A 26748-nucleotide genomic window follows, 5' to 3' on the forward strand; every position below is an offset into this window, starting at 1 on the left:
TTCTAGATAGGTGTTAGAAGGTAATTAATTTTAAGTGTAAATGTTTGGTTCAACTAGAATTAACAATTTAACATACACATTTTTCTTATTGGATACTATTCAGTTTAGTTGGATAAAGTCAACTGTATAAATTTGAGATTTGGGATCAATGCTTATGTTAGATTCACAACTAAAACCTACCCCAAATATATATCGTCGATCATACCAACAGGCATGGAAAATTAATTTGACACACATTAGTTGTGCCAAAATTATTTCCTAATTATGCACTCTTAACCAAGTTCTGCACATTTCAATTCATAAGGCCATATATGAGGTTATGAGCCATGCGTTCTCATTTTAAGGTATAAATAGATATACAGTCTAAATCTTCACTTACACACAAGTATACAAAATATACTTGCATGATCATATTTATATATACAGGCCACATATAAGCCTACAACTAGCACAATGTAACGTCAATTGAGAATCAAGGTTGGCCTAGTGGTGAGGACCTCATTCCACCCCTATGAGAGAGGTTCGATTCTCATTCCAAATAAGTAGGATCCCTAATAATTGAAGTGTAAAAAATACTTGCATGTTACATACTTAATATTCACAAATTACAATGACAACAACAACATCACACGATTCTCCCCTACATTTACAAGGTTTTTGCAAAAACATTTGGAAATAATTAATAATCCAAGGATCATCTTGTCCTTTGCTTTTTAAACTTCATTGAGTTACTTCTTCTACTCTTTCTCAAACTTGACATCTGAACTTCATTGAGTTGATCCCTTCTTCTCCTCCTCCTATGTGACTTGCCCCCTTTCATACGAACAGACACTTGCCCTCCTCTCTTCAACCTAACACTATTACAACGGCTCGTTCTTCTCCTTCTAACTTGTTCTCTACAAGACTTTCTCTTTCGACCAAGACTTGAACCATAGTTATTAAAATCCCCCCTCTCATCACCATCTGAAGTGGACGATGTACTAATGTAGCCCAACTCAACATCCCTACTTAGTTGTCGCCTTAGACGACGACGTCTGCCACGATAAACTCGTTTGGTGTACCGGATCTTATGCCAACATAAACAACAAACGTAGTCTAATGTCAACCATGAAGTTTCACAAGCAGCCCAACACATTTTGCATAGTGATTTTGCTATACATTGACATAACCCCAACTTATATAACAGGTACAAGAAAACTAGGCCTGCAATCAACAACAAATTAAAAATTGCATTACAAGTATATGCGACTATTGATTCCATGTTCAAATATTCATTATTGGCACTCTAGAATGTCGAGTATAAAGGGTCTTACATATGTACAAGAGACAACAAGCCAGCAGAAATTTCACCAAGTCAGCTATGCAAATGTGCTCAACAAAACAAACAACGTCCCATTTTCCATCACATACATCCCTGTAAAATCAAACCGTGTCACAATTTTTAATTCAAACACTGTGCGTCAACGAACGACAAAAAAACCATTTATATGTAATCATGAGTACGAGTTTAACTCTATGGTATCGACTACAAGAACATAAATTTATCAAAAATAAAATAATTTCGGGTACTATATAATCCAATTCTCATGGAAACGGTAGAGATTATAACAAGGAAATGCCAGAAATGAGAGAAAACTTACTGGCATGATCGACCAAAGATTGATTTGAAAGGAGTCGCAACAATGTTACCGATCACAGAACCAATATCATTAACAACTTTGCTTGTGGAGGCTCCCATTTGTGTGGTTCTATATGCAAACTCACATTAGGCCCATCTATGACATTTTTTTCGTGAGTCTACCAACGTAAATTGCACATAATAAAAATTCTAGCAACGAAATCGATCATTATAGAGTAAGATTTGATTAATAACTTCAGTAAATGTTAAACCACCAAATTAATCCTCCTTAGAATAAACCTGAATTGACTATACTAACATACTGATAACTTTAACAACAAACAAACATACATTGTGCAATTGATAGAATGATAGTCGATTTTTATCAATTCAAAATAGAAAAAAAAAAAAAAAAATTACCCCAAAAGGTTGCTTTAATGGAGGAGAGAAAGGTTTAATAACATATCCAAATACGAAGCAGTTATTAACTTACTACAGTTTTTTTTTTTTTTTTTTTTTTCTTCTTTTCTTTATTTTATTTTATTAAATTATTTTTTGGCTGAATGTGGGCCAAAAGGCCCAAAATCATCGACCTAAATAAAGGAGTAAAGCCCAAAAGCCATAACACCAAATTGTCCAGATAAATCCAGATTTAGATACCCCACAGAAAATTAAAAAAAAAAAAAAAAAATCAAGGGGTTAGACGAATTCTAGGGTTTAAGGAAAAAAAAGAAGAAATCGGTGATCAGATCTTGAGGAGAGAGAAAAAATGGCGATACCAAAAGGAAAGGGAAGAAAAGCGCGAGCAGAGGAAGAAGCCTGCAAGACCATGAAGTGTCTGCAAGAGTGGACTAATTGGAGCTTGAAGAAGGCTAAAGTCGTCACTCACTATGGATTAATTCCACTTATTATCTATATTGGGATGAACTCTGAGCCTAAGCCTACTCTTTCTCAGCTTCTCTCTCCTTTCTAATTTATTATGTAATCTTTTTATTTTGATTAATCGAGATTTTATGATGTTATTAATCCTACTTATTATGAGTATTGAACTATTGATTGTTCAAACTTTGAGAAATTTATGATGAGTTTTTAGAAGTGTTTTTTTGGTGAAACTCTGTTATTTGTTGCTGATTTTTGTGTTTTTTTTAACGTGTTTTGATGTTAATTTGTTAGTCGTTGAATTGTATATTGGCGATTGCGATTGTTAGGTTTTAGAGTAATGGCAAATTTCTGAGCAAGATGATGAATTTTGTTGATAATGGTTAGATTTAGACGAACTAGGTTAAATTTAGGTTGGGAAAATTGGTAGATTGATGAAATTGGTGCTATAATTTTTCTGTTGCTGTTGAAATTGCTAGAATGATGAACTTTGGTGTTGTAATTATTCGGTTGACTTTATAATAGTTCAGTTGCATTCGAAAAATCAAAAAGCTCGAATAATCTTTGTTGTTATATTAGTTCAGTTGCAGTTGAACAGTCAAAAAGCTCGAAAAATCGATAAAGCTTGAATTGCTGTTGGAATGTTGTTATGATCATACAGTCTTGGAATTTTGATTTGGTCATAACTTCAAACTTACTGGTGAATTGGTGATGAACATTCAAAGGTGTGAATATAGGAAATTAGTTGAGTGTTGTGTCTGAAATAGATCTAATAAGGCGATAATAAGTACGTAGTACAAGCTACAAAGCACATAACCTGCCAATTCTCCTTGATAATCCTGCTGCAATCATACATATGCACTTTACACAAGACGCAATTACATCCTAATTATTCTACATTCGTTTGCTTCTTTTAACTACACGTCTATGATACGGGCGAGAGAAACACCAAGATGGCTGAGAATAGTCTGAGACCATCAACACCAAGCACCTTCAAAAAGCGGAGTGGTCGGAGTAACATCTGCTCCAAAAGTCTTGACCAAATCTGAGCACTTGGGGTCTGGAACTTCTGTTTCGGTGTGAAGCTCCAAACCCAGTTCTTCCTCTATGTTATCTGATGCTGATATAAGAAGGAACTCACACCCTTCATAGTTCAGAAAGTCAGGAGGATCAGCTGGCACATAGCGCTTACCCCCAAACTGCCCTTGTAAGTGTGCTGGAAACACAGCCTTGCGTTTGTTTCCAACCCCTTGGAATTCAGATCTCGCGCCACCTTGTTCTGGACTCTTTATCTGGATGATAAAAGAGCCTTCTCGCTCTATGTTGAGCTCTTCTTGAGGTTCATTTTTCTTGTCTTCAGGAGGTAGTTCTAGCTTGTATACCAAATGAGTGTGCATCTTTCTTTCAGAGTACTTGTGCCTTAGAATGCGGTATACACCTTCTCCTAGGGCTCTTGCATTGGGGTTGTGCCGATGTCCCCTTGTAGCAGTATCATATTCTCCTGCATATCACAATGTGTCAAAAATCAGATCAAAAAAGAATTCCAAAGCCTACTCTTGTCGACAACATTGTGATGAAAATAGGAGATGTGAAACCGAATTGTTGGAGCAAGATTAGAAACAGGATTGACATACCTCCTCGAAGAGCATCCTTGACACCATCAATCTTTGTGGTGACCAATTCAACAAATCCCCAAAAAGGCCTGCTCTTCTTACCAGGATCAGGAAGACTCTTTCGTCCAGTAACAATAAATCGAAGAAGTGGTTGTTTCTCTATGTTAATTTCCTGCATAACCATGTCGAATATGAAGCATATACCAGGTTTTCACAAATTTATAATACCAAATAACAGAGCATACATAACAACAGAATAAAAACATTTGTTGCCTATGGGTGCAGCTAATATGACTAATCACCTTTTTTCCATGCCCGCCTTCAGGATGCTTTTCAAGTCGACGATTCTCATCGTCATTTTCACCTTCATCCTCATGATGACTCGAACTAGGATTAAGCCCTGCTTTGGTACCTTCTTTGCCAGAATCAGGGGCTTGCTTCTCCTCCACTGTCATTTCACCAGACTCCGGGCGTAAAACTATGTACATTCTTTGAACATCATCAACACTATGAGCTTCTTCTCTGTTTACCTTGGGCCTGTAGAAGAAAAATATCTCCCCTCTTTCCTGCAACGCGAAATAACATTTCAATTTCATATTCTACTCTTACATTCCAAGTAGGAACACTAAAGATCCTGCATTTTAGACTCTAGAGGATGCAATAGCACCAATTTCAGCTTACAGTTTTATCATATTTTCCTAATAATGTGAATGTAGTAGGGGAAGAACTCTGGTTTTAAGTTCAAATTATATGTTTTTAAAAATAAATCATCTTCAAGTTAGATAAATAACAGGTAAGGTGCATTAGCCCTTCTATAAGAATATTAATGATGAACATCATTGCTGCGACAATTATACTAGGATAGACCCAAGCAGTATCAATCCAACATGCATTTGTCCTAGAATTACCAATACTCCCTATGAGATAGAACATAGGAGGCCAACTCCCCGACTTATAGATATAAGGTTAGAGTTCGAATCTCACTAAACTCGTATTAATAGAATTTTCCGTACATTCCCTTCAATTCTAGTATAAACCTTCTTACCCAAACAAATTAAAATTACATTATTCACAACATCTCACAGTTTTGTCCACTTAACATACTGAAAAAATTGACAATCAACAAATACAAACATTATACTCTGTAGGTTATAACAAATACTTAGAATATTATGTTACTCAAAACTTGAATATGACACATACGTATACGTCTACTTACACTCGAGTATTTAATGGAGAAAAAAAAAATATATAACATACATAACAAAAATAACGTATGGATGAATTAAGTTGAGACAAGAGATAGAATAGAAGACCTGAATTTCAACTTGAGGATCATTTCTAGTCTTAACTTCCTCACCTTGTCCCATTTTTTTGCATGCGGTTGCTTCAAATTCAGATGTTGCTAAACTTAGAAATGAAACGGTTAACTAGAAATCTAGTATAGTCGTCCCATAAAAGTTGATATGTTCAACTGAATATTCTGGTTAAATAAAAGGACACCTGTCCTTCTTCTGATGAATGTCACCGCCACGTTAGTAGAGTTTAGCTTTGCCACGACCACGATCTTAAAGTTTGAACCGATGAAACTTGGCCGTGTTAGTGTGTTACTCACTCGTTCATCGTTCATGTGTTGATTCTAGAGTCCTACTTGTAATACCTAGCCACTCTTCTTTATTTTTGCCTCTTTCATATTAAGAAGTTTGTTATTAGAATTTACAAGTAGATTGCTATAATTCATAATTGACAAAAGCTAAAGAACGTTCCGGAGTGTTGAATAAGCTAGCTAAAAGTAGAATGATTAAATTAAAAATTAATATTAATTACATCGATCAACGCGTGATTTTGTCATGCTTTTCCAAATTAATACCACTTTAGATAATATTTTAAATGTTTATCCAACATCCCAGGGACGTTCGTTAGCAAGATCCTTCATAATTTACGATTTGATTAATTATTCTAAAGAACAGTTGTTATTAATGGGTAATAAATTCTAAAGTTTCAAATAGTTTGTTAATATATATATATATATATATATATATATATATATATATATATATATATATATATATATATATATATATATATATATATATGTGTATATATATATATATTTCGAAATTGAAGAGAAAAATCTACCACGTTTATTCCCCATAAATATAAGAATGCTAAAATTAATACTTCGTATAAGAATACAATGAGAGGTGTATGGATGCATTTAGAGATGCCATTGACCAATGCCATATGCGTGACTTGGGTTTCAAAGGGTGTACTTTTACATGGGAAAGGGGTAACTCTATGACTACTTTTATGCGTGAGCGTCTTGATCGGTTTATTGCTAATGATGGGTGGATGTCTTTATTTTCGGAGTATGAGGTGCGAAATTTCCCTATCTACAGTTCGGATCATGCGCCAATTATGGTGTATTTGAGGGAAAAAATTGATCGTGATATGAATGGGAAGAGCTACAAGTTCGAGCCTCTATGGTTGTCAAGTGATGATTGTGGGGATGTAGTGCATAAAAGCTGGAACACTAGCCTGGAATTTAATATTGACCGTAAGATCGCAAGGTGTGGGGAGGAGTTGAGTTCGTGGGCTAAGAAGGCCTTTGGGTCTGTCAAAAAGAAGATCAAAGTAATAGAGACTAGGCTTCGGGAATTGAAAGAAGGTGTTATGGACGGTGCAACTCTTGAGCTCTGCAAAAATCTTTCCGAGCAACTTGATACTCTATACATGCAAGAGGAGTCTTTTTGGTTTGCAAGGGCCCGAGCAAATGAGCTCAGAGATGGGGACAAAAATACAAAGTACTTCCACCACAAGGCTAGTCAAAGGAAAGCAAACAACCGAATCAACGGATTGCAAGATCAGAATGGGGTTTGGATTCATCAGAGAGTGGATTTGGAGCGGCTGATTGAGGCATACTTTAGGGATCTGTTTGCTACAAGCTCTCCCACAGGTTTTCAGGGAGCTTTGGAGGGCATAGAAGAAGTAGTGTCGGCTGTGATGAATGAGGATCTGGATAGGGAACCCACGGGTGATGAAATTAAAGCGGCTCTTTTTCAAATGCACCCCAACAAAGCACCCGGACCCGATGGTATTCATGCTTTATTTTTTCAGAAATTTTGGCATATTGTTGGGAATGATATTATTTCTTTTGTGAAAAAATGGTGGAATGGGGAGGCGGATTTAAAAGATATTAATAATACTTGTGTGGTTCTTATCCCGAAATGTAAGGAGCCGAAGGTGATTTCTGAGTTTAGGCCAATTAGCTGTTGCAATGTGATCTATAAAATTGTGTCGAAAGTATTGGCCAATAAACTGAAGGGGTTTCTAGGTGAGGTGGTGACCCAAAATCAGAGTGCTTTTGTTCCCAAGCGTCTTATCACGGATAATGCCATTGTTGCTTTCGAGATTTTCCATAACATGAAAAGGGGTGTTGGGGGAAAGGAGGGGAATATTGCCTTGAAACTGGACATGAGTAAGGCATATGACCGAGTTGAGTGGATTTTTTTGGAGTTGGTAATGGAGAGGATGGGTTTTTCCAGTGCTTGGATAGGGTGTATTATGGCGTGTCTTGAAAGCGTTAATTTTTCTTTTAAAATTAATGGGAAGATTTCAGCTCCGTTATTCCAACTAGAGGGTTGAGACAGGGTGATCCTATTTCTCCATACTTGTTTCTGCTTTGTGCTGATGCGTTTTCTACATTGTTGAATAAGGCAGCAACAAACAACCTCATTCATGGTGCCAGGATTTGTAGGGGAGCCCCTAGAGTTTCTCATCTATTTTTTGCCGATGACAGTATACTTTTTGCTAGAGCAAATGTGCAAGAATGCTCCGTTATAGCTGACATTATCAGCAAGTATGAGAGGGCATCCGGTCAGAAAGTCAATCTTAGCAAAACTGATGTATCCTTTAGCAAAAATGTTAATAATGTTCGGAGGGAAGAAATTATCGAAATTCTTGGTGTTCAGGAGGTCGAAAAACATGAAAAATATTTGGGTCTCCCTACAATTATTGGTAGATCAAAGAAAGTGATTTTTGCAGGGCTAAAAGAACGCTTGTGGAAGAAGCTCCAAGGGTGGAAGGAAAAATTACTCTCAAGGCCGAGGAAGGAAATACTCATTAAAGCTGTAGCTCAAGCAATTCCGACGTATATGATGAGTATTTTTAAAATCCCGGATACTTTAATTGATGATTTTCACTCTCTTCTAGCAAGGTTTTGGTGGGGGACTACGGATTCTGGAAGGAAAATGCACTGGCAACGGTGGGATTTGTTGTGTCAACCAAAGGGCAAGGGCGGTTTGGGTTTTCGTGATCTACGATATTTCAATCAAGCGCTTCTTGCTTCTTGCTAAGCAATTTTGGCGTCTCCACCACAACTCTGATTCTCTTCTACATAAGATTCTCAAGGCTAAATATTTCAAAAATTGTGATGTCTTGGAATCATGTGTGGGCTTTGACCCTAGCTATGCTTGGAGGAGTATGTGGGGAGCAAGATCTTTGCTTCTTGATGGGTTGAAATGGAGAGTTGGGAATGGTAGTGCTATTAATGTGTGGAGTGATGCTTGGCTTCCTGGTAACACGTCTGTTTTGGTCCCGACTCCATCTGTGGATAGTGACTTGAATTTGAGGGTTATTGATTTAATTGACCATGGTTGCAATTCGTGGGATGTTGAGATGGTGAACGCTACTTTTATTGCCTCAGAACGTGCCGCAGTCCTGTCTATTCCTCTGTCGAATAGGTGCCCAAGAGACACTATGTTCTGGTGGCCGAGTAAAGATGGTGAATACAGTGTTCGCTCCGGTTATTGGTTCGGAAAATCTGGTGGTTTGTTGGAGGTCGATAGCTCTTGGGATGTGGTGTGGAAGCTAATCTGGAATTTGGATGCTCCCCCGAAATTGAGGCATTTTATGTGGAGGGCGAGTAAAGGGTTTCTTGCGGTGCGTGAAAGACTAACATATCGCCACATTCTAGATGACAGCACTTGTAGCATCTGTGGTAATGGAGAGGAATCCATCATTCATACTCTGTTTCATTGCTCTGCTGCCCAAGACATTTGGGCCGTAAGCAAGTTTCGTGACATCCTTAGTCAAGCCCCTACTGATAGCTTCTCCACAAGGCTTCTATGGCTGAAAGACCAAATCTTGAAGGAGGACTTTAAGAGCATTGCAACCCTCTGCTGGGCTGCGTGGACGTGTAGAAACAAGGCTATCTTTGACACTGAGGCTTTTGATCCGATTGCTGTTGCGACAGGTATGTCAAAGCTAGTCTGTGAGTATAATTCTTATGCTGTAAAAGTCCACCCTCATGTAGCCCACGCTGCTCCTGCTGCTGCTGTGTATTGGTGCAAACCTCCCCAAGGTGTTGTCAAGATTAATTGTGATGCTTATGTTGATAATGTATCTCAGATTGGGGTGGTAGCTAGAGATGATAGGGGGTGTATTCTTACGGCTGCAGTGAGAAAGGGTGGTGATGGGTGGTCGGTGGAGTTGGCCGAAGCTGCTGCAGTGGTTTTTGGTTTGAATTTTGCTAGAAGAATGGGGTATGAAAGGGTTCAAGTGGAGAGTGATGCTCTAAGCGTGGTCTCGAAGGTCAAGCAGAAATCAAAAGGATGCTCACCTTTCTTCCTTATGATAGATGATATTTTAGCTTTGTCTTTGTTCTTTGATTGTTTTTCTATTTCTCATGTAAAGAGGTCGGGAAATACGGTAGCCCACTGTGTGGCTAGGTGGGACACTAGGAACTATGATGAATTTGTTTGTTTTGGTCCATTCCCGCAAAGTCTCTTGACTTTAGCGGAACTTGATGTTACTTAATAATAATATTCCCGATTTTTCTCAAAAAAAACTAGTGAATTTTTGGCGCAACAAATTTAGACATTATCAATAACTATGTACTAAAAGACATACCAGCAATGACACGTGTCATGTCCTGGTGTGTCCTTAAGTTTTTTTTTTTTTTTTTTTTTTTTTTTTTTTTTTTGTTTGTTTGTTTGTTTGAAAAACACTAATTAAGTAAAGTTTTAATAAGGAAAAAAAGGTTGACTAATAGGTAAATTTCCTTGATTGTTTAAAATTAATTATTGTTTACATCTTTACTTTTAGAAAGAATAAAAAAAATCAATCACAACACTAGAAAAAAAAAGCATATAGATTATAATACAATCCATAATAATAATTAATAATTACATAATATATTGATTGATGACTAATAATTTTTTATTATTTGTATAAGATAATTCCAAAACACAATTTAAAACATACCGATATCCAATTATAGATCATAACAGGAGAAAGGTTGAATAAATAATAAGTCATTTGGAAGATATGGATTAATATTGTAAATGACTTGATTTGAGATAAAATAATAGCGTGATTTTAATAGTGAGTATAAAGGGAATTGAAATATTTCGTGAGGTAGATATATAGCTTTAAAAATTTATTTAAGTAACAAGAAAATAATGGTACAACACTGAAATACATAGATATAATTATCATATGCATAACTTTTAAATTACATAATTAGCTAAGGGCCTGTTCACATTTACTTAATTTCAGTTCAGTTCAGTTCAGTTCAGCTCCAATCAGTTCAGTTCAGTTCAGCTCCAATCAGTTCAGTTCAGTTCAGTTCAGTTCCAATCAGTTCAGTTCAGTTCAGCTCTTAATTTCCCTCTCACATAAAATATTCATTTCAGCTCAATTCAGTTCAGTTCAGTTCCAATCAGTTCAGTTCAGTTCAGTTCAACTCCAATCAGTTCAGTTCAATTCAGTTCAGCTCAATTCAGTAAATATGAACAGGCCCTAATTGGATCTTCCATGATTATTTCAATTTAGTAGTTTAAATTCACAATATTATTAGACGATTTTCTTAAACTAATTTTTATTACACTAATTAAAATAGTGTAGAATTGATGGTAATACTAAAAATAACTGTGTGTGGCAAGGGACCTAATCTGGTTTACTTAATTTTCAATAGCATTAGGACTTTTTTTTTTGAAACAAATCATTCATTAATTAAAAGCCATCATGCATCTACAAATGAAATCTAAATTAACAAATACATAAAATTGGATCAAATTAGGGTTTCCTTAATCAAGGCTACTATCGTTGAAAATATCTTGCACTATGGTACAACTCTCGCACACATCGCTAGAATATACAGCCTTTTCAAAGAGGTGATCTAACGATTTGTTGTAGCCGTAAGGATGATTCTCATCTGATCCGCTTACTTGAATGCATTTGAAAACTTGACAACCGTTGTGATCCCGAACAAATCTTTACTAAAGAACTGACAATAGGGAAAAAGTGATTACCTTTTTGATAAATTCTAACACACAAACAAACCCTAAACATAAACAAACAACTAAACTAACAAAAACTAACGACTCCACCATAGGGAGACGGACGAATGAATATCTACACTACTTGTGGAGATTTTATTGAAACCTAAATTGCAAACTTAAATAAAATTAAGGGAAAAAGGGTCGAAAATAGTCTAATTTTCGAAGAAAGACTATTTCCAACCTAAACGGCCAAGATTTTGGAGAAACCCTAAAAGAAAGGAGGAGAGGTGAGAGTTAGTCCAATAACATTAGAAGTAATTTGAACTTATTTAACCTAATTCATGAATTTAAAAAAAGTTCTTGAATTGTAAGGGTCATCACTCATCATTCCTCTATTTACTTTCATTTTTTTTTACTAGAATTTACTTTCATTTTATAAAATGTGTTTCATCTTGATAGAAAAGCTACCAAAATATATTTATTTTGTAACTTAACATATATCTATAAACACATATTAGACCAATCGAAACTCAATAGCATTGCCACCTTTATTAACCTTGCCACCTTTCTCTTTTAATCACCACATACACCACCACCTCTAAATAGCTGCCACTACCACTTCTGCTAACGTTGACATCAAAATCACCATCCCAAATTCACCTATTGGTAGATGTGTCAATTCTAGTACTCAGGTTGGGTTTGATGAGTTCGGGTCGATTCGGGTGTATTTCAAAGTTAAATTGTACTAAGCACCGCCATGAAAGTTTTGCACCTCTACCAATGTGACTGTATATATGTTACTAACCCTAATTTAAACTTGAGTATCATTACTCAATTTTCATTAGGTAAACCAAACATAACATTGATCGGTTTGTAAGGAGTTAGTAAAGCTTTGGATATGTTATATTGCTTTCGATCTTAATAGGATAATAATCAATAATTTCTTTTCAAGCCCGAGCCCATGTCCATAAAGGTGAAACATATGGTTCGCAAGTCGTATAACGATGGTCCACTTAGATCTATAGCCGAGTTTATTCATACCACTACCTGTATTTTCCATAGACGTTCTCTTTTGGTTAGGTTCACTCTGCTAGTGCTTCCCTCCTAAATCCAGGTTCCTTTCCTGCCTTCTTTCAATCTCCAATTTTTCTGGGGTTTTCATCACTCAATTAGAACGAGCTTCAATATTTCCCCCTTATTTCGGCTATCAAATTTGACTAGATTTAATTTCCTCCTCGAATTTCTCTGCAATTAACATCAATTATTTGGTTGTTTCAGAAAACAATCCCAAATTCGAGTTCCTCAATTCCAACATTCTTCACTTCCGCCTGTAATTTTCTCTCCCCTCCTTTTTTTAGTCGTTTTCCCGGGTTTTTCGTTTCTGCCGCATTAATTCATCTCCAAATTTCTTTACTTTATTATAATTTTTTATATAATTTGGGCAAAAGAATTCAAAAATTGAAGTGGGTAACTAATAAAATTGCTATTTTTGTTATCAGGGTTTTGTTTCAAGTAATGCAACATGAATAACCCAATTATCGGTAATCTATTTCTCTCCTCCTTTTTTTCTTCTAAGTTTGCAATTTTTTTTATTTTTTTATTTTTCAATATGTTTGAATTTTACTTTTTTTTTTGTTGGTTTGTAGATCCATTGCAAGGGGATTTCCCAGAAGTGATAGAAGAGTATTTGGAACATGGTGTTATGAAATGCATTGCCTTCAATCGTCGAGGCACCCTTCTTGCTGGTATAATTTTCCCTCTTTTACTATGTTTAATTATTATTGTAAAAAAAAATAATAGTGAAGTTATGAGCTTCAATTTTATTGGCATTTTTTGTCTGAAGAAAAAATATAGCTTTGCTGAATTTTAGAATACAGTGTAATTTGGCTTTGATTAAGTGGTAGAACATATATGTGGGGTTATCCGGTTTGTTTTATCGATTTGAAATTCCGAAATTTGTTGTTACTACATCATATTTTAGGCCAGCATCTCAATACTTGGTTTATTTGTAGCTTTGATTAAGTGGTGGAGAATATATGTGGGTTTATCATGTTTCTATCCTAGAGTTGAAATTTGTTGCTCCGACTTTCGGGCCCTGCATCGCCTTGTTTGTAGTGCTATTAGGTATTAAGGAGTTAGCATCGTTGAATTGATGATGAATGCTTGGACTTTTGGGACAAAGTCATTGATACTGTTATTGTTTTGCTTCTGCTGTAACTGCTTAGAAGGTTACAACTTCAATTTATGTGTTAACTGTTACCGCCATTTAGGTTGGGAAGGAATTCAGCTACTGCCTATAATGATTAATTGATCTAACCCGAACTAATTCGGATATTCAAGAGTAAAAATGAAGAAAAATTTCTCATCTCGTCCTCTGAAAATTCTTCATCTTTGCAGTGCTATATAGGAATGAACACTGAAATGCTGATTCTGTTCATGTTCTGTCGTGGGTAAAGAAGTATGAGAGATTCTTGCAATTATTGACTTGTTTTTGCATCAGAAATCTAGGGTATTTTATTTCGAAACTGTGCTCAATTGCTCATGTACTTAGGTGGACACTCCATTTGCATCCTAATGTCTTAGTGCTCCCAGTATCCCAATGTGTATCTTGTGATTAGTAGCATTCATCAAAACTGAAAAAGGTTTCAAGCTGTCAAGCTGGGATTTCACTTATGGAGTTATGGTCATTATTCTATTTTGTTGTTACTCCAATATATCTGTATAACTTTTGACACTTTTCTATTTACGTAGCTGGCTGCTCCAATGGAAGCTGTGTCATATGGGACTTTGAAACTCGGGGGATTGCGAAAGAGCTCCAAGATAAAGATTGTAATGCTGCCATTACAAGTGTCAGTTGGTCAAAGTGTGGCCATCGCATATTAGCTTCTTCTGCTAACAGAACATTGATTCTCTGGGATGTAGCTACTGGAGAGAAAGTTGCCCAAACAGCATTGGAAAAAGCTCCTTTGCAAGCCCGTCTTTATCCTGGATCTTCTACTCCATCTATGTGCTTGGTGTGCCCTGTCTATTCGCCTCCTTTGATTATTGAAATGAAAGCTGGAACAATCACTGCTTTGCCTGCATCAGTTTCAGATGGGGGAGATGGGCTTTCTGTTCCTTCCCGAAACAAAGTCTTTGATGAAACTACTCCTCACATTCCTGCGTGCTTTAACAAGCATGGGGATCTCGTTTATTTGGGAAATTCTAAGGGGGAGATCCTCATAGTTGATCATGATAAGGCTCAAGTACGTGCCCTTATTCCTCCAGCCGTGGGTGCTGTGATCAAGAACATTGTATTTAGTAGGAATGGACAATATCTTCTCACAAATTCCAGTGATCGGATTATTAGGGTTTATGAAAATATGCTACCTACAAAGGATGGTCTTAAAGCACTAGATGAGATGGATGAAACTTTGAATGATCTTGGTTGGGTTGAGAAGTTGAAGGCAATTGGATCTAAGAGTTTAGTCCTATACCGAGAGTTTCAAGATTCTGTAACCAGAATCCACTGGAAGGCTCCCGGTTTTAGTGGTGATGGTGAATGGGTTATTGGTGGCTCTGCTAGCAAAGGAGAGCATAAGATATACATATGGGACCGGGCAGGACATCTTGTGAAATTCCTTGAAGGTCCAAAAGAAGCTTTGATTGATTTGGCTTGGCATCCGGTTCACCCTATTGTTGTCTCAGTGTCCTACACTGGCTCAATCTTCATATGGGCTAAAGACTACACTGAGAACTGGAGCGCTTTTGCCCCTGATTTCAAAGAGCTTGAAGAAAATGAAGAATATGTAGAAAGAGAAGATGAATTTGATATCATGCCTGAAACTGAAAAGGTCTGTTGGTCATTTCTGTGTGTTCTTGCAATGTTGCTTTTCTTGATTTGCTCGTTATTAATTTGTGTTATATTGATAGGTTAAAGAATCAGAGGCTAACCAGGACGAAGAGGTTGATATTATAACAGTGGAGCATGATTCAACTTTCAGTGACTCGGATTTGTCGCAGGAAGAACTTTGCTTCTTGCCTGCAACCCCTTGTCCTGACGCTCCTGAGCAACAGGATAAAAGTGTTGGAAATTCACTGAAATTGGTAGAAAATAATCACTCAGCATCTCCTTTATCAGCAGATGCAGTACAAAATGGGCTAGCTATGAACCACGAGTCAGGTCATGTTGAAGGTAAATGCTTGATCAATCATCTGTCTGAATCATGTTAAGATTCTCTTGTCAATTGCTCTCGGTAGATGCTATGAAATCGTTGGAGATGCATGTAATTCAAAGTATGTTACGCGTTGGAAATTAGAAAGCAAAAGATTGAAATTAACTAAGGAAATATTAGTATATTACTGCATTCTTACTCAAATGAAATGAGAAGAAAGTGCCTTTAAATAGGTTACCAAATAAATCAACTTCCTAAAGAAACCAACTAATAATCTTGGAGTACTTAGTGCCATAAACAAAGGAACCATATATCCCGCTAACTGAATCATGCTACTAGTTAATGCCACTAACGATGTTGGCTTACTAAAGCTAGAATATAGCAGCTAAATCAGAAAGACTAGTAATTAATATGACCAAAGAATACTTGTTTTTGAAGCATTTTTTGCATTACTTAGGTTATATGTATTGCTATATAGGTTAGGATTTCTGTCTTTACAGGTGAAAAGAAACCTTTAATTATGGGATACTCAAAGATCAGCATATCCTTATCAATATTGACTAGACCAGACTTTCTCATGGCAAAGACATAACCACATGCTAGTCAAGAGGGACTTGATTTGAAGGACAAGTAGCTGTTTGTGGCTCATCAGAACTTTCTTATTGGCAAAAAAAAAAAAAAAACTTCAAGGAGCAGGCCGAAAGATGAGTGATTGTTAGATATGTGTGAAAAATCCTAAAATCATGTTCTCCATATTAGATGTTGAAAGTAAGTGAAGTTCATTGTTAAGCTTTGCTGCTTAAGCTGACTCTTGACTTAGTTTCAACCTTTCAATTACCAATAAAACTAACCTACCTCTAATCAGGTTTCACTCACATAATCTGAGTAATTTTATGTTTGAGTTTGCTTATGTAGGTAAATTGTGTGATAGATAGAATGCACTGGCTATGGACTGGTCTGCGCTTATTGGCCCAAAACAAAGATCCATTATGTACAGTTTTATGGGAAATGTGTCCAATGATGATTTATTTAATTTCAATTAGCAGTGTAAATGCTTAGATATCTATATACCTATATAGGAATATATTATCTCCCAGTCTTTTTGGGTTAGTCTTCCTTTATGCGATAGAATCATGGAGAGTGAAGTAAGAGTTTTAGACTGATGGCAAAGCTCATGTACAGAAAAATTTGAGAAAAAATTGAGGTGCTAAAAGTATGCTCTAAATGTTTGAAAATACAGTTTTGGTTGCGATTGTGGGAACAATTGTGGTTGTCATGATAATTTGAATTCAAAGTCTTTTTAGGATTCTATAATATTTGTACGCAGTATACTATTAGATTAGTTAGAGTAAATTGTTAGAGGCGTAGATCTATTATTGGGGAGATAGGGATTCTTTTCATTGCATCTCTAAATACAGGGTAGCAAGTAACAAATGATTCAGCATCCAATGCTGGGCTATTCAGGGTTTTGAATTGCTTGATTTGGATGAGATCACGGGTTTTTGAAACATTCTATACTGAAATAGACTTTTGGTTCTGTCAACTGAAACTCCTTAATGATACTGCCAAACTGAAACGATGCAGCTGTATTTTATAGTTAAAAGTGACTGGAAGGCCTGATGTGTGTGTTCAATTATCTCCTTTTGGTGGGAGTTACAATTAATAACATGAAAGTACTTCATGCATTTATGCAACTTTACGAACTTACTGAAATGCTGTTTTATTGTTTCAGTTCAAATTCTTAAGTATTCCCCCGTCCCTTTATGTTTGCTCCGTATTCCTCTTTGGGGTGTCCCTTTGAGATTGCTCCATTGCCTTGGTAACTTTCCCACTTGCAACCCCACTTGCTGTCTCTCTCTCTCTCTCTCTCTCTCTCTCTCTCTCTCTGTCTCTCACTCACACACACACATCAACCCCATTTGCAAACCCATATGCACAAATTTGCCTCACTTTTTCAGGTGAACTTTGCCCTGTGGAGAAATCAAAAAGGGACTGAGGGAATATAACTTAAGTTGATGTGTTTAGCCTATGTGTTCAATTGAAAAAAAAAAAAAAAACAAACAAAAAAAAAAAAAACATGTATTACTCTGTATGAATGAGCAAATAGCAGTAAGAACAGAAAGAGAGGACAAATTGCCCTTGTCACAGTCAAAATCAGATTTAATATTAGCCCAATTTTGATGAACAAATCTTACCGAGTAACCTATCTCAAACTCTTAAATTCTCCTTCCACCCTATCTCACAACGGAACTTAATAAGTTATTCTATCCTACAAGTCCACAACAATTACTAGCCAGCAGTTTCAAGGGTTTTTCTTAATGTAGAGATTGTAGACCCAATAACAATATGGAGTATCACTGATTACAAATGAAGACTATGAAGTCCAAAATGTGCTAGATTCATCTGTTTATTTTTTCTAATTGACTTGAAATTCTTCTTAATTTAAGTATATTGTGCTAAAATTGCATGCAAGGACTTAAATGATCACCATCTGATATGTTACTATGTGATAGATCAATCAATAGCAATTCTTAGCTGTCTATTGGGCTCTGGCTGGGCTGGCATAAATGTACTCGACCCAAAAAAGCCTGATCAGAACTTAATCTGAGATAACCTGCTAGCACCAACTTTAAAATGGAAGATCAAAACTGAATCTAAAACCGATTTTTGCTGAACTCGTGACTTGAAAGTGTGACGACACTGCCAAGTATATCGATGCTAGTCATGCTATAAGAGTTACTTGTCAATGATTTTGATATGAATGCCATTTTGGTTTGCAGGTATAGACAATTCTCCTGCAGAAGACACAAGTGGACGCTTGAAAAGGAAGCGGAAACCCTCTGAGAAGGTCTTGGAGTCACAGGCAGAGATGGTGAAGAAACCTGTGAAGAAGGCAAAGCCTTCAGCTAAAGCATTGAAACCCAAAGATAAAGTTGTAGTTGATGAAGATATTGGTGTATCTGTATCTGTGGATGAGGTTTCCGATGATTATTATAGATAATCTATCTATTTCTTTAATGTACACGTAGGACTGTAATGGTATGAAGGAGACAATTGTTAACAAATGCAGCCTAGTACAGGGTATTTCGCTCTAGTTCCATCTGCGCTGGGAGATGAAAGTTATAGTCGAGTGTAGGAGTTAAGATAGTGTTTTTATAGTTAGGTGATAGTAGCTGTAGACAGCCATTAATTATTCAAGATTTTGCCGTAATTTTTTGTAATCCATGAAATCGAATCAGTAACAAAGCTCAACCCAAGCCTAACCACATAGGCCTTGTTTGGTAATTGGCTTTTAGTTGGCTTTTTGGTTGGCTTTTGGCTTTTGGCTTTTGGCTTTTTCTTTTGGTCAAACAGCCAAAATACTTGTTTGGTAAATGGCTTTTCAGCTAGGTGAAAAAGCCGGCTTTTCCGCCAAAAACAAAAAGCTAGTGTTACTAGCTTTTTGGTTTTGGCTTTTGGCTTTTCATTAAACAAATTACTTTTTATCCTTAATTAATAATTAATAATTAATAATTAATAATTAATAATTAATAATTAATAATTAATAATTAATAATTAATAATTAATAATTAATAATTAATAATTAATAATTAATAATTAATAATTAATAATTAATAATTAATAATTAATAATTAATAATTAATAATTAATAATTAATAATTAATAATTAATAATTAATAATTAATAATTAATAATTAATAATTAATAATTAATAATTAATAATTAATAATTAATAATTAATAATTAATAATTAATAATTAATAATTATTAATTAATAATTAATAATTAATAATTATTAATAATTAGTAATTAGTAATTATTAATTAATAATTAATAATAATTATTAATTATTAATAATTAATAATTAGTAATTATCAATTAATAATTAGTAATTAATAATTGGTAATTAATAATTATCAACCAATAATTAGTAATTAATAATTGGTAATTAATTAATAATTAATTATTAATGTGTAATTAGTAATTGATAATTGATAATTAATAATCAGTAATTAATAATTAATAATTATTAATCTATAATTAATAATTAATAATCAGTAATTAATAATTAATTATTAATAATTAATAATTAGTAATTAGTAATTAATAATAAGTAATCAGTAATTAATAATTAGTAATTAATAATTTATAAATAGTAATTAATAATCAATAATCAATAGTTAATAATTTATAATTAGTAATTCATAATCAATACTTATTAATTAATAATTTATAATTAGTAATTAATAATCTATTATTAGTAATTAATAATTAATAATTATTATTTAATAATTAGTAAATTAGTAGTTATAAGTACTTAAAAATTAATAGTTAGTACTCCGTAATTAGTAATTATTAGTACTTAATTATTAATAACTAGTAATTAACAATTGTTAGTAATATGTAATTAATATTAAGTGCTTAATAATTAGTAATTAGTACTTAATAACTAGTAGTTTATAATTAATAATAAGTAATTATAAATTAGTAGTTAATATTTTGTATTAGTAATTAATAATTAATAATACTGATAATAAATGTATAAGAATACATAATAATGCCCTTTAAGGTTGTTTTGCATAGTTACAGTCAAAATCTAACAGCTGATTTTACCAAACATGTTTACATACAATAAATAGTCAAACAGCCACTACAAACAGCCAATACTAACAGCCAGTCAAACAAGCCAAGTTAAACAGCCAGCAGCCAACAGCCAACAGCCAATTGCCAAACAAGGCCATAGTATTTGATTTCACATGTGCAAACCGCTAGGGTTCTACCGGAAACATGTTACAATACTACACCAATTATATCTTATTAGATATAAAGCATTTAATTTAGATCTTCCATTTTTTAGGGGAGCCTCTCCAGTGTAACTGTGTTCCACGTTGGACATGCATAGAGCTGGGTTTGAACCCTAATTTTTTGACGAGAATTACTTTGGACTCTACCATACTCCATATTAGTTTTCCTCTAATTTTAACCCACTTTTTATAATTCGACTCATACACCTGTCTCTAATTTTACTTTTCCCATTTGACGAGGGTCTTACCACAACAAAACTCAACTTAAGACTTTGTTCAATTATCAAAGATTTTTTTCAAGACTAGAGACAAACTTACCCTCAACTCCTCAAGTGCCCATCATTTTTTTTATTGGTAAGGAGAAGGGCCCTATCAGGCCAAAACCTCTCACATATCCTCCCAATTCAGGGTAACGGACTAGTACTTTAAAAGTGGGGGTGGGGGGGAGGGTAAGAGAATCCCTACCCCAAAATGACACTTGTGGGGTTATACTCTATTGGTTGTGAGATACAAACTTTGCCTCTAGACCAAGAGCCTGTTCTCATTGACTGAACTGAACTTATTAGAGCTGAGCTGAGCTGAAATGAACATATTAATTAGTGATTTTTAACTCCGATTAATAATCTTTGATTATTTATTATTATATATATATGTGTATACACAACTATACATCTTAAAATATTTAAGAAAAATACACAATATAATTAAAATATTTATGAAAAATATATTAAAAACACGGAACCCCAAAACATTTTAAAAATATATACTATATAATTAAAAAAAATAAAATATTAAAATGACAAAAAAAAAAACACAAAACACCTTTTAAAAAATTCTAAAAATGAAAAAAAAAATAAAAAATAAAAAAAACAAAGAGTTGGGCCGGTCTTATTTAAAAACTAACTTGATCCTATTTATACTCCTAGCTCGTCAAATAATGAAATATGGTATAATAGTCATTAAGTGAAATATGGTATAACCGTATAATAGTCAATATTATTATTATTATTATTATTATTTTCATATTATTATTATTATTATTATTATTATTATTATTATTATTATTATAGTTGTTGTAATATAAGCTTAAAAGTATGAAATTTGGCTTTATATCATTAGCAATATCATTAGACATGAACTGAACTGAACTTAGGCCCTGTTCTTTTGAGCTTCCGGGCAGAGCAGAGCAGGGGTTAGCAGAGCAGAGCAGATTAAATTTCAGCAGAGCAGATTTTAGGATAGCAGAGCACAACCGAGCCGAGCCGAGCAGATTTCAACATTATACTACTACTGCTACTGCTACTGCTACTCCTCCTTCTCCTACTCCTACTCCTACTACTATTATTAAGTGCATATACCATTGATTTAGGTGAGTGAAATCATAAATAAATGTGTACCGTATTTAACATATGTTAATAGTATAAAGATAAAAGACAACAGTTTACTTATATTCATTTGTGCATATACCATTGATTTAGGTGAGTGAAAACATAAATAAATGTGTACCGTATTTAACATATGTTAATAGTATAAAGATAAAAGACAACAGTTTACTTATATTCATTTCAAAAAAATTTTAAAATAAAATGATTTAATGAGTAATAATGATTTTACTTATAAATATGTCTTAATCATATATTTTTAACCCTCAAAATAATAATGATATACAAAGTACTACTTGAAAACAACCTTTTTTTTTTTAATTCTTAAATTGTATGGAAAGATTTGAAAAATAATTCAACTCAATGAACTAACAATCAATACCCACATAAAATGTTTCCATACATTGTGATTCTAATATCAAATGTTTATAAAAAGAAATTGTTATTATTATTATTTATTTTTTTTGAAAGAATTGTTATAATTATTAGAAATTATTAATTAATAATATTATTAAATAATAATTCTTAATAGTTTGAATTATTAAATATTATTATTGATAATTATTATTATGATTAATAAATATTAATTATTATTAATATTAATAATTATATAATTATTTTTAATATTAATAATTATTATAATTATTTAAAATAATTAATTATTATCATCAATACAATATTAATTATTATTATTGAATATTAATTATTATTGTTATTATTAATTATTATTTGAAAATAGAGTAGAACAAAGCAGATTTGATCTGAGCAGAGCAGAGCAGCTCTAAAGAATGGGGCCTTATTAGAGCTAAACTGAAATTAATATAATGAGAACAGGCCCCAAGTTTATCTTGATCAAGTGCACAAATCATAGGATATCTTTAATGTTTTTTTTTTTTTTTTTTTTTTTTTTTTTTTTTTTTTTGACAAGGATGTCTATAACGATTAGTGATATGGTATGAACTATGAAGTACATTTTGTACTTTCAGACTCATTTTAATACACATTCTAACTTTAATAATATTCATAAATAGAGTAATTAATTAAGAAAAATTCTCAATTTTTTTTTTTTTTTTTTTTTTTTTTTTTTTTTTTTTTTTTTTTTAAGTTAAGGAGAACGATCCTAACCGTACCTCAACCCTCACGGTTTTTTTGGTTCGGTATTTATAGGTCAGACACTATAAGAGTGAGGGGGAAGGGTAAGGGATCCTCATCCTCAAAGAGTCTCTAGTGGGGATTGAAACTCCAACCTCAAGATTGAAAAGTGACAATCTTATCACTAGACTAAGCTTAGCTTGGTTAAGAAAAATTCTCAATGGTATGATAAATTGGTGAGCCTTTACTCCATATACTGATATACTAGTATAATTTTTGAAAATTCATAAAATGTACTATATCTAATTTATACGGAGTTGCATTAGAAGTTCCCCTTGTGAGGAGGGTCTCCTAATGTCCTTTTTTTTTTTCTTACCTTTATTAAAAAAAAAAAACAAAAAAAAAATTTTTTTACGGAGTACTTAATTCGGTGTAAAACAAATTTGGGATAATCATGTACCCCCTAGTGTTTCCCCATATGTACTCATGGATGTTTGTTTAACGAGTAATTTGCTTGCTTCCCCTAAAAAAAAAAAAAAAAAAAAGGAAAAAAAAGGTAGAATCCCGCCCTTAGAAAAATGACTAAAATCCTAAAACAATGTTCATCTTTGAAAACTGAAAAAATAGGATTCAACTTCGAATGTTCAACTCAGAAATTGGGAAATTTGCAGGTAACCCAGTTGATAATTAAAGTTTGATTTGGGATTGCATGCATAGCAATTAGCAATCATTTGCTATGAATTTAACTGATTTTACTGTAAATTGCAAAATTATTATAACCATCAATGCATTCTTGTGTTTGCCCAGATTTTTGATGCCTTAGTTTAGCAAAATACTTCCTTCATTTTTTAATTTTTGCAAAATTTAATTTATTTATTACACCCCAATTCAATCAATTTTTAGCAGATAATTTTTATATGATGCTGCTAAATTTTTTATGACTAACATCAAATTTGCCTGTGATTTACCCACAATTTTGCTATATATATATATATATATATATATATATATATATATATATATATATATATATATATATATATATATATATATATATATATATATATATATATATATATATATATATTTAACTTTGAATTAGTCAACTAAATTTGTTTTCTAGGTACCACTTAAATTTCATAGTAGTTAGAGTGAGAAAGTGTTGATCTTCTCAAACCCCAGTACTACTTGTATCCAAACTGGGTTTATGTTGTTCTTGTATTACTATTATTAGTATACCGTATTGTTTTTATAGATAAGTAATAGCATACAATCCTGCACTATAGCAACTGGGGAGGGGGTAGGTAATTAGGTATCGAATCCGGGCCGAGATCCTTGGAACTGAGGGTGTTCCCTAAGTCTCAATTGAGCAACCTTGGTTGCTTGGTTGTTGCATTAGTAGTAATATCTATTTTTGTATTGAACATTTAGAGTATAATTGTCTTCTTGCAATTGGGTTGATGGGAACTATGATTATAACAAATCTAGGCTTGCCCTAGCTCTAAATTCTGACTACACCTTTCCTATGTTTGGTGTTGTGATCCACCAAATATAATTCTAGGTAAGTAGAATGATGACAATTTTTAAATCATTTTCGGTGGGTAGCGGTTGATATTGTGAAATCTGGTTGCTCGGGATATAGATTGTTAAGATTTCAAGAGTAGAAGTTGCAAATAAGTTTTGGAATGATGTCAGCAGTAGGGGAGGTTTTCTTACAGAGAGGGATGAATATTGATCAGCATTGTGTGATATTAATTGCAAGGAAAAGAGTACACTTTCTTGTCTTTACATTGGGGAGTTATGGACACACAACTACATGCACAGGAAGAGGGTTAGATGCTTCGTCTTCTTTTGGAAATCTACATCATTACAGGCTTGTAATATAATGCTATCTAGTTATATTACACAATACACTGTTAGCCTCAGCGGTGAAAACTACTCTAGGTCATCATTTCGATGCCTTTCATTATTTTTTGAAGCTGCAATCACTTCGAAGCAAGTCTTTAGCTCTCTAAGGGCTTGAGACCATGGAAAAACAATCGCAGTAATGATTGGGTTGTCGCAGAAGCGGCTTATGGCAGATGAATTGAATGGATCACCGTCAAAGTGGCGTGAATTTTTTCAAGATAGTTACATCAATGGGTTTTAGCTTCATTTACAATTTTTTAGTTTTAGAAACATTCCTTTACCAACCAGGATAAAAATAAACCTATACCAATGTATGTGTGGTTTTTTTTTTTTTGTTTTTCTTCTTCTTCTTAATCTAATGTAAGAATAATTATGTAAAACAGCTTGTATGATGAACTGTACAATTTATTTGTAAAATATTTTTGACAAAAGAACATACATCACGGGAAATATGTTCTAACATGGTGAGCTACTGTTATGTATCAGTTGACACCACAAGAAATATGAAATTATTACCATGGTATTTGGAACAGGCTTTCGTGGAATGCTAGCTTCAAAATCCATTACAGAATGGCCAAATTTCAATGCTTGAGATCCATTTCTTCATTTATCTCTCTCTCCCCCCCCCCCCCCCCCCTTCCTTTTTTTCCCTTTAAATCTATGTTTCCATGTAACGATAGCACATGCTAAACATCAGCTCTTTTGTTGCGCTTATTAACAGGCTTCAGCAATTGACAGTTTTGACTTGTTGTATGAGATAAGTTGGCTAAACTGATTGGGGGTAGCTCAACATGTTGTCAAAAACTTGTAAGTCATCTCTTTTCTTTATTCTGTTTCATCTGCATTTGCTGTAAAGAAAAGAAGGTAAAGGTTTAGAGGAGAACACCTTAAAATAATGAATTTGTTGCTGTTGCAAGATGTGAAGAACATATGTTTTTGATTATCTACCTCTTGATGATGTTGTGGATGAGGGGGCCTTTGTGCTGCTCGGAATTGAATTAGAGGCTTCGCTCTGCAATTTTTTTTTAACTTTTTTTTTGTTAGAATATTTGTTAACATCACATTCACAAGAACATAAATCAATAGCACTTATAAAATGTCCCTTTCTCATGGAGGATTCAACATATAAGATTTTTGAGTTTTGAATTACTTTCACCGTTGTCCCAAGTTCTACTCATTTTCCATTTTCACCCGGTTTTCTAATCTCTACTCTTTACTTTATTCCTAATATGGTAATCTTTTATTAGTTTTTTAATATCTACAACCCTACTTTGTGGGACCCAATTGTATTTAGTAAATCTCTTACTCTATATCTCTCTTCTCATTAAAGCAAAAGTACCTACATGCATGGTCTCCATTTTTACTTTTCCCTGGTTTTTGTAGCTACGGACCTACGGTAGCTAAGTAGAACTCAGAAAATTGGAGGGAGTATGAAAGACTAAATAAAATAGGTTTTTGAACTGCATGTATGTCTAAGTGATTTGTGAAGTAGCACATAACCATTAAATTTCAGATAAATGGATGATGGAATTTAGCTTCTTGATTGTCTAGGGGTTAAGTGTCTATATCTGACCATCTTATTCTGCCAAGGGTGGGTTTAAGAGGCATTGAGTAGCTATGATGTGGTAAGTAGTAAGTGGGAACATATATATTTACTTTCTGTTCACCTGACACATAATATTGGGGTGATGTCCTATCTAAAATTCTAGTTTCAATTTGCAGCTAGTTAAATAGAGACGGACAATGAAACATATGCTATCTATAAAATGAACATTTCAAATATAAACGACTGTAATATGCTCTGAGGCTTGTCTCCACTGTCCAAGTTTCTCTGAGAGAATTTGTGGAAGAATGTATATGGTTCAATTTGTATTATTAATATTTTGCCTTTTCTCAGTCAAATTTACTCAGTTGCGTGTTTACTATTATTGCATTTTGTTTTTTTTGGGGGGGGGGGGGGGGGGGGGGAGGGGGAATCTATTATTCCTTTTCTGATCATGTTGTAGCTTCTAGG

General features: G+C 33.8%; 3 protein-coding genes across 3 annotated transcripts; 2 read left to right on the forward strand and 1 right to left on the reverse strand.

Moving 5' to 3' along the window:
- Positions 1 to 3439: 3439 nt before the first annotated feature.
- LOC145571858 (uncharacterized) lies at positions 3440 to 5480 on the reverse strand. The gene is made up of 4 exons (XM_081630893.1): positions 5427 to 5480; positions 4413 to 4676; positions 4132 to 4282; positions 3440 to 3998 (listed from the first exon to the last, which is right to left on the reverse strand). Exons 1-4 carry the CDS (start codon positions 5478 to 5480, stop codon positions 3475 to 3477), a joined length of 993 nt encoding a protein of 330 aa, XP_081487019.1. The 3' UTR covers positions 3440 to 3474.
- Positions 5481 to 6318: 838 nt separating this feature from the next.
- LOC145570770 (uncharacterized) lies at positions 6319 to 9927 on the forward strand. The gene is made up of 3 exons (XM_081629911.1): positions 6319 to 7645; positions 7723 to 8240; positions 8323 to 9927. Exons 1-3 carry the CDS (start codon positions 6319 to 6321, stop codon positions 9925 to 9927), a joined length of 3450 nt encoding a protein of 1149 aa, XP_081486037.1.
- Positions 9928 to 12446: 2519 nt separating this feature from the next.
- LOC145571859 (protein RBL-like) lies at positions 12447 to 18768 on the forward strand. Its single transcript, XM_081630894.1, has 7 exons — positions 12447 to 12507; positions 12672 to 12723; positions 12893 to 12934; positions 13040 to 13138; positions 14145 to 15226; positions 15306 to 15567; positions 18328 to 18768. The coding sequence occupies exons 3-7, from the start codon at positions 12916 to 12918 to the stop codon at positions 18546 to 18548; spliced, it is 1683 nt and encodes a 560-aa protein (XP_081487020.1). The 5' UTR covers positions 12447 to 12507; positions 12672 to 12723; positions 12893 to 12915; the 3' UTR covers positions 18549 to 18768.
- The last annotated feature ends 7980 nt before the right edge of the window (positions 18769 to 26748 follow it).

This window comes from Chenopodium album, chromosome 12, assembly GCF_948465745.1.
Source record: "Chenopodium album chromosome 12, dcCheAlbu1.1, whole genome shotgun sequence".
Taxonomy (NCBI): Eukaryota; Viridiplantae; Streptophyta; class Magnoliopsida; order Caryophyllales; family Amaranthaceae; genus Chenopodium; species Chenopodium album.

Excerpts from the sequence above, each read along its gene's own strand:
- LOC145571858 (XM_081630893.1), bottom strand. The coding sequence starts at position 5,480 with ATGGGACAAGGTGAGGAAGTTAAGACTAGAAATGATCCTCAAGTTGAA. Across the intron at positions 4,677-5,426 it reads ATCCTCAAGTTGAAATTCAG|GAAAGAGGGGAGATATTTTT; the intron begins GTCTTCTATTCT and ends TTCGCGTTGCAG. Across the intron at positions 4,283-4,412 it reads AAGGCGGGCATGGAAAAAAG|GAAATTAACATAGAGAAACA; the intron begins GTGATTAGTCAT and ends ATGGTTATGCAG.
- LOC145570770 (XM_081629911.1), top strand. The coding sequence starts at position 6,319 with ATGGATGCATTTAGAGATGCCATTGACCAATGCCATATGCGTGACTTG. Across the intron at positions 7,646-7,722 it reads GTTGGTAATGGAGAGGATGG|ATTTCAGCTCCGTTATTCCA; the intron begins GTTTTTCCAGTG and ends ATTAATGGGAAG. Across the intron at positions 8,241-8,322 it reads AGGAAATACTCATTAAAGCT|CAAGGTTTTGGTGGGGGACT; the intron begins GTAGCTCAAGCA and ends ACTCTCTTCTAG.
- LOC145571859 (XM_081630894.1), top strand. Across the intron at positions 13,139-14,144 it reads TCGAGGCACCCTTCTTGCTG|CTGGCTGCTCCAATGGAAGC; the intron begins GTATAATTTTCC and ends CTATTTACGTAG. Across the intron at positions 15,227-15,305 it reads TCATGCCTGAAACTGAAAAG|GTTAAAGAATCAGAGGCTAA; the intron begins GTCTGTTGGTCA and ends TTATATTGATAG.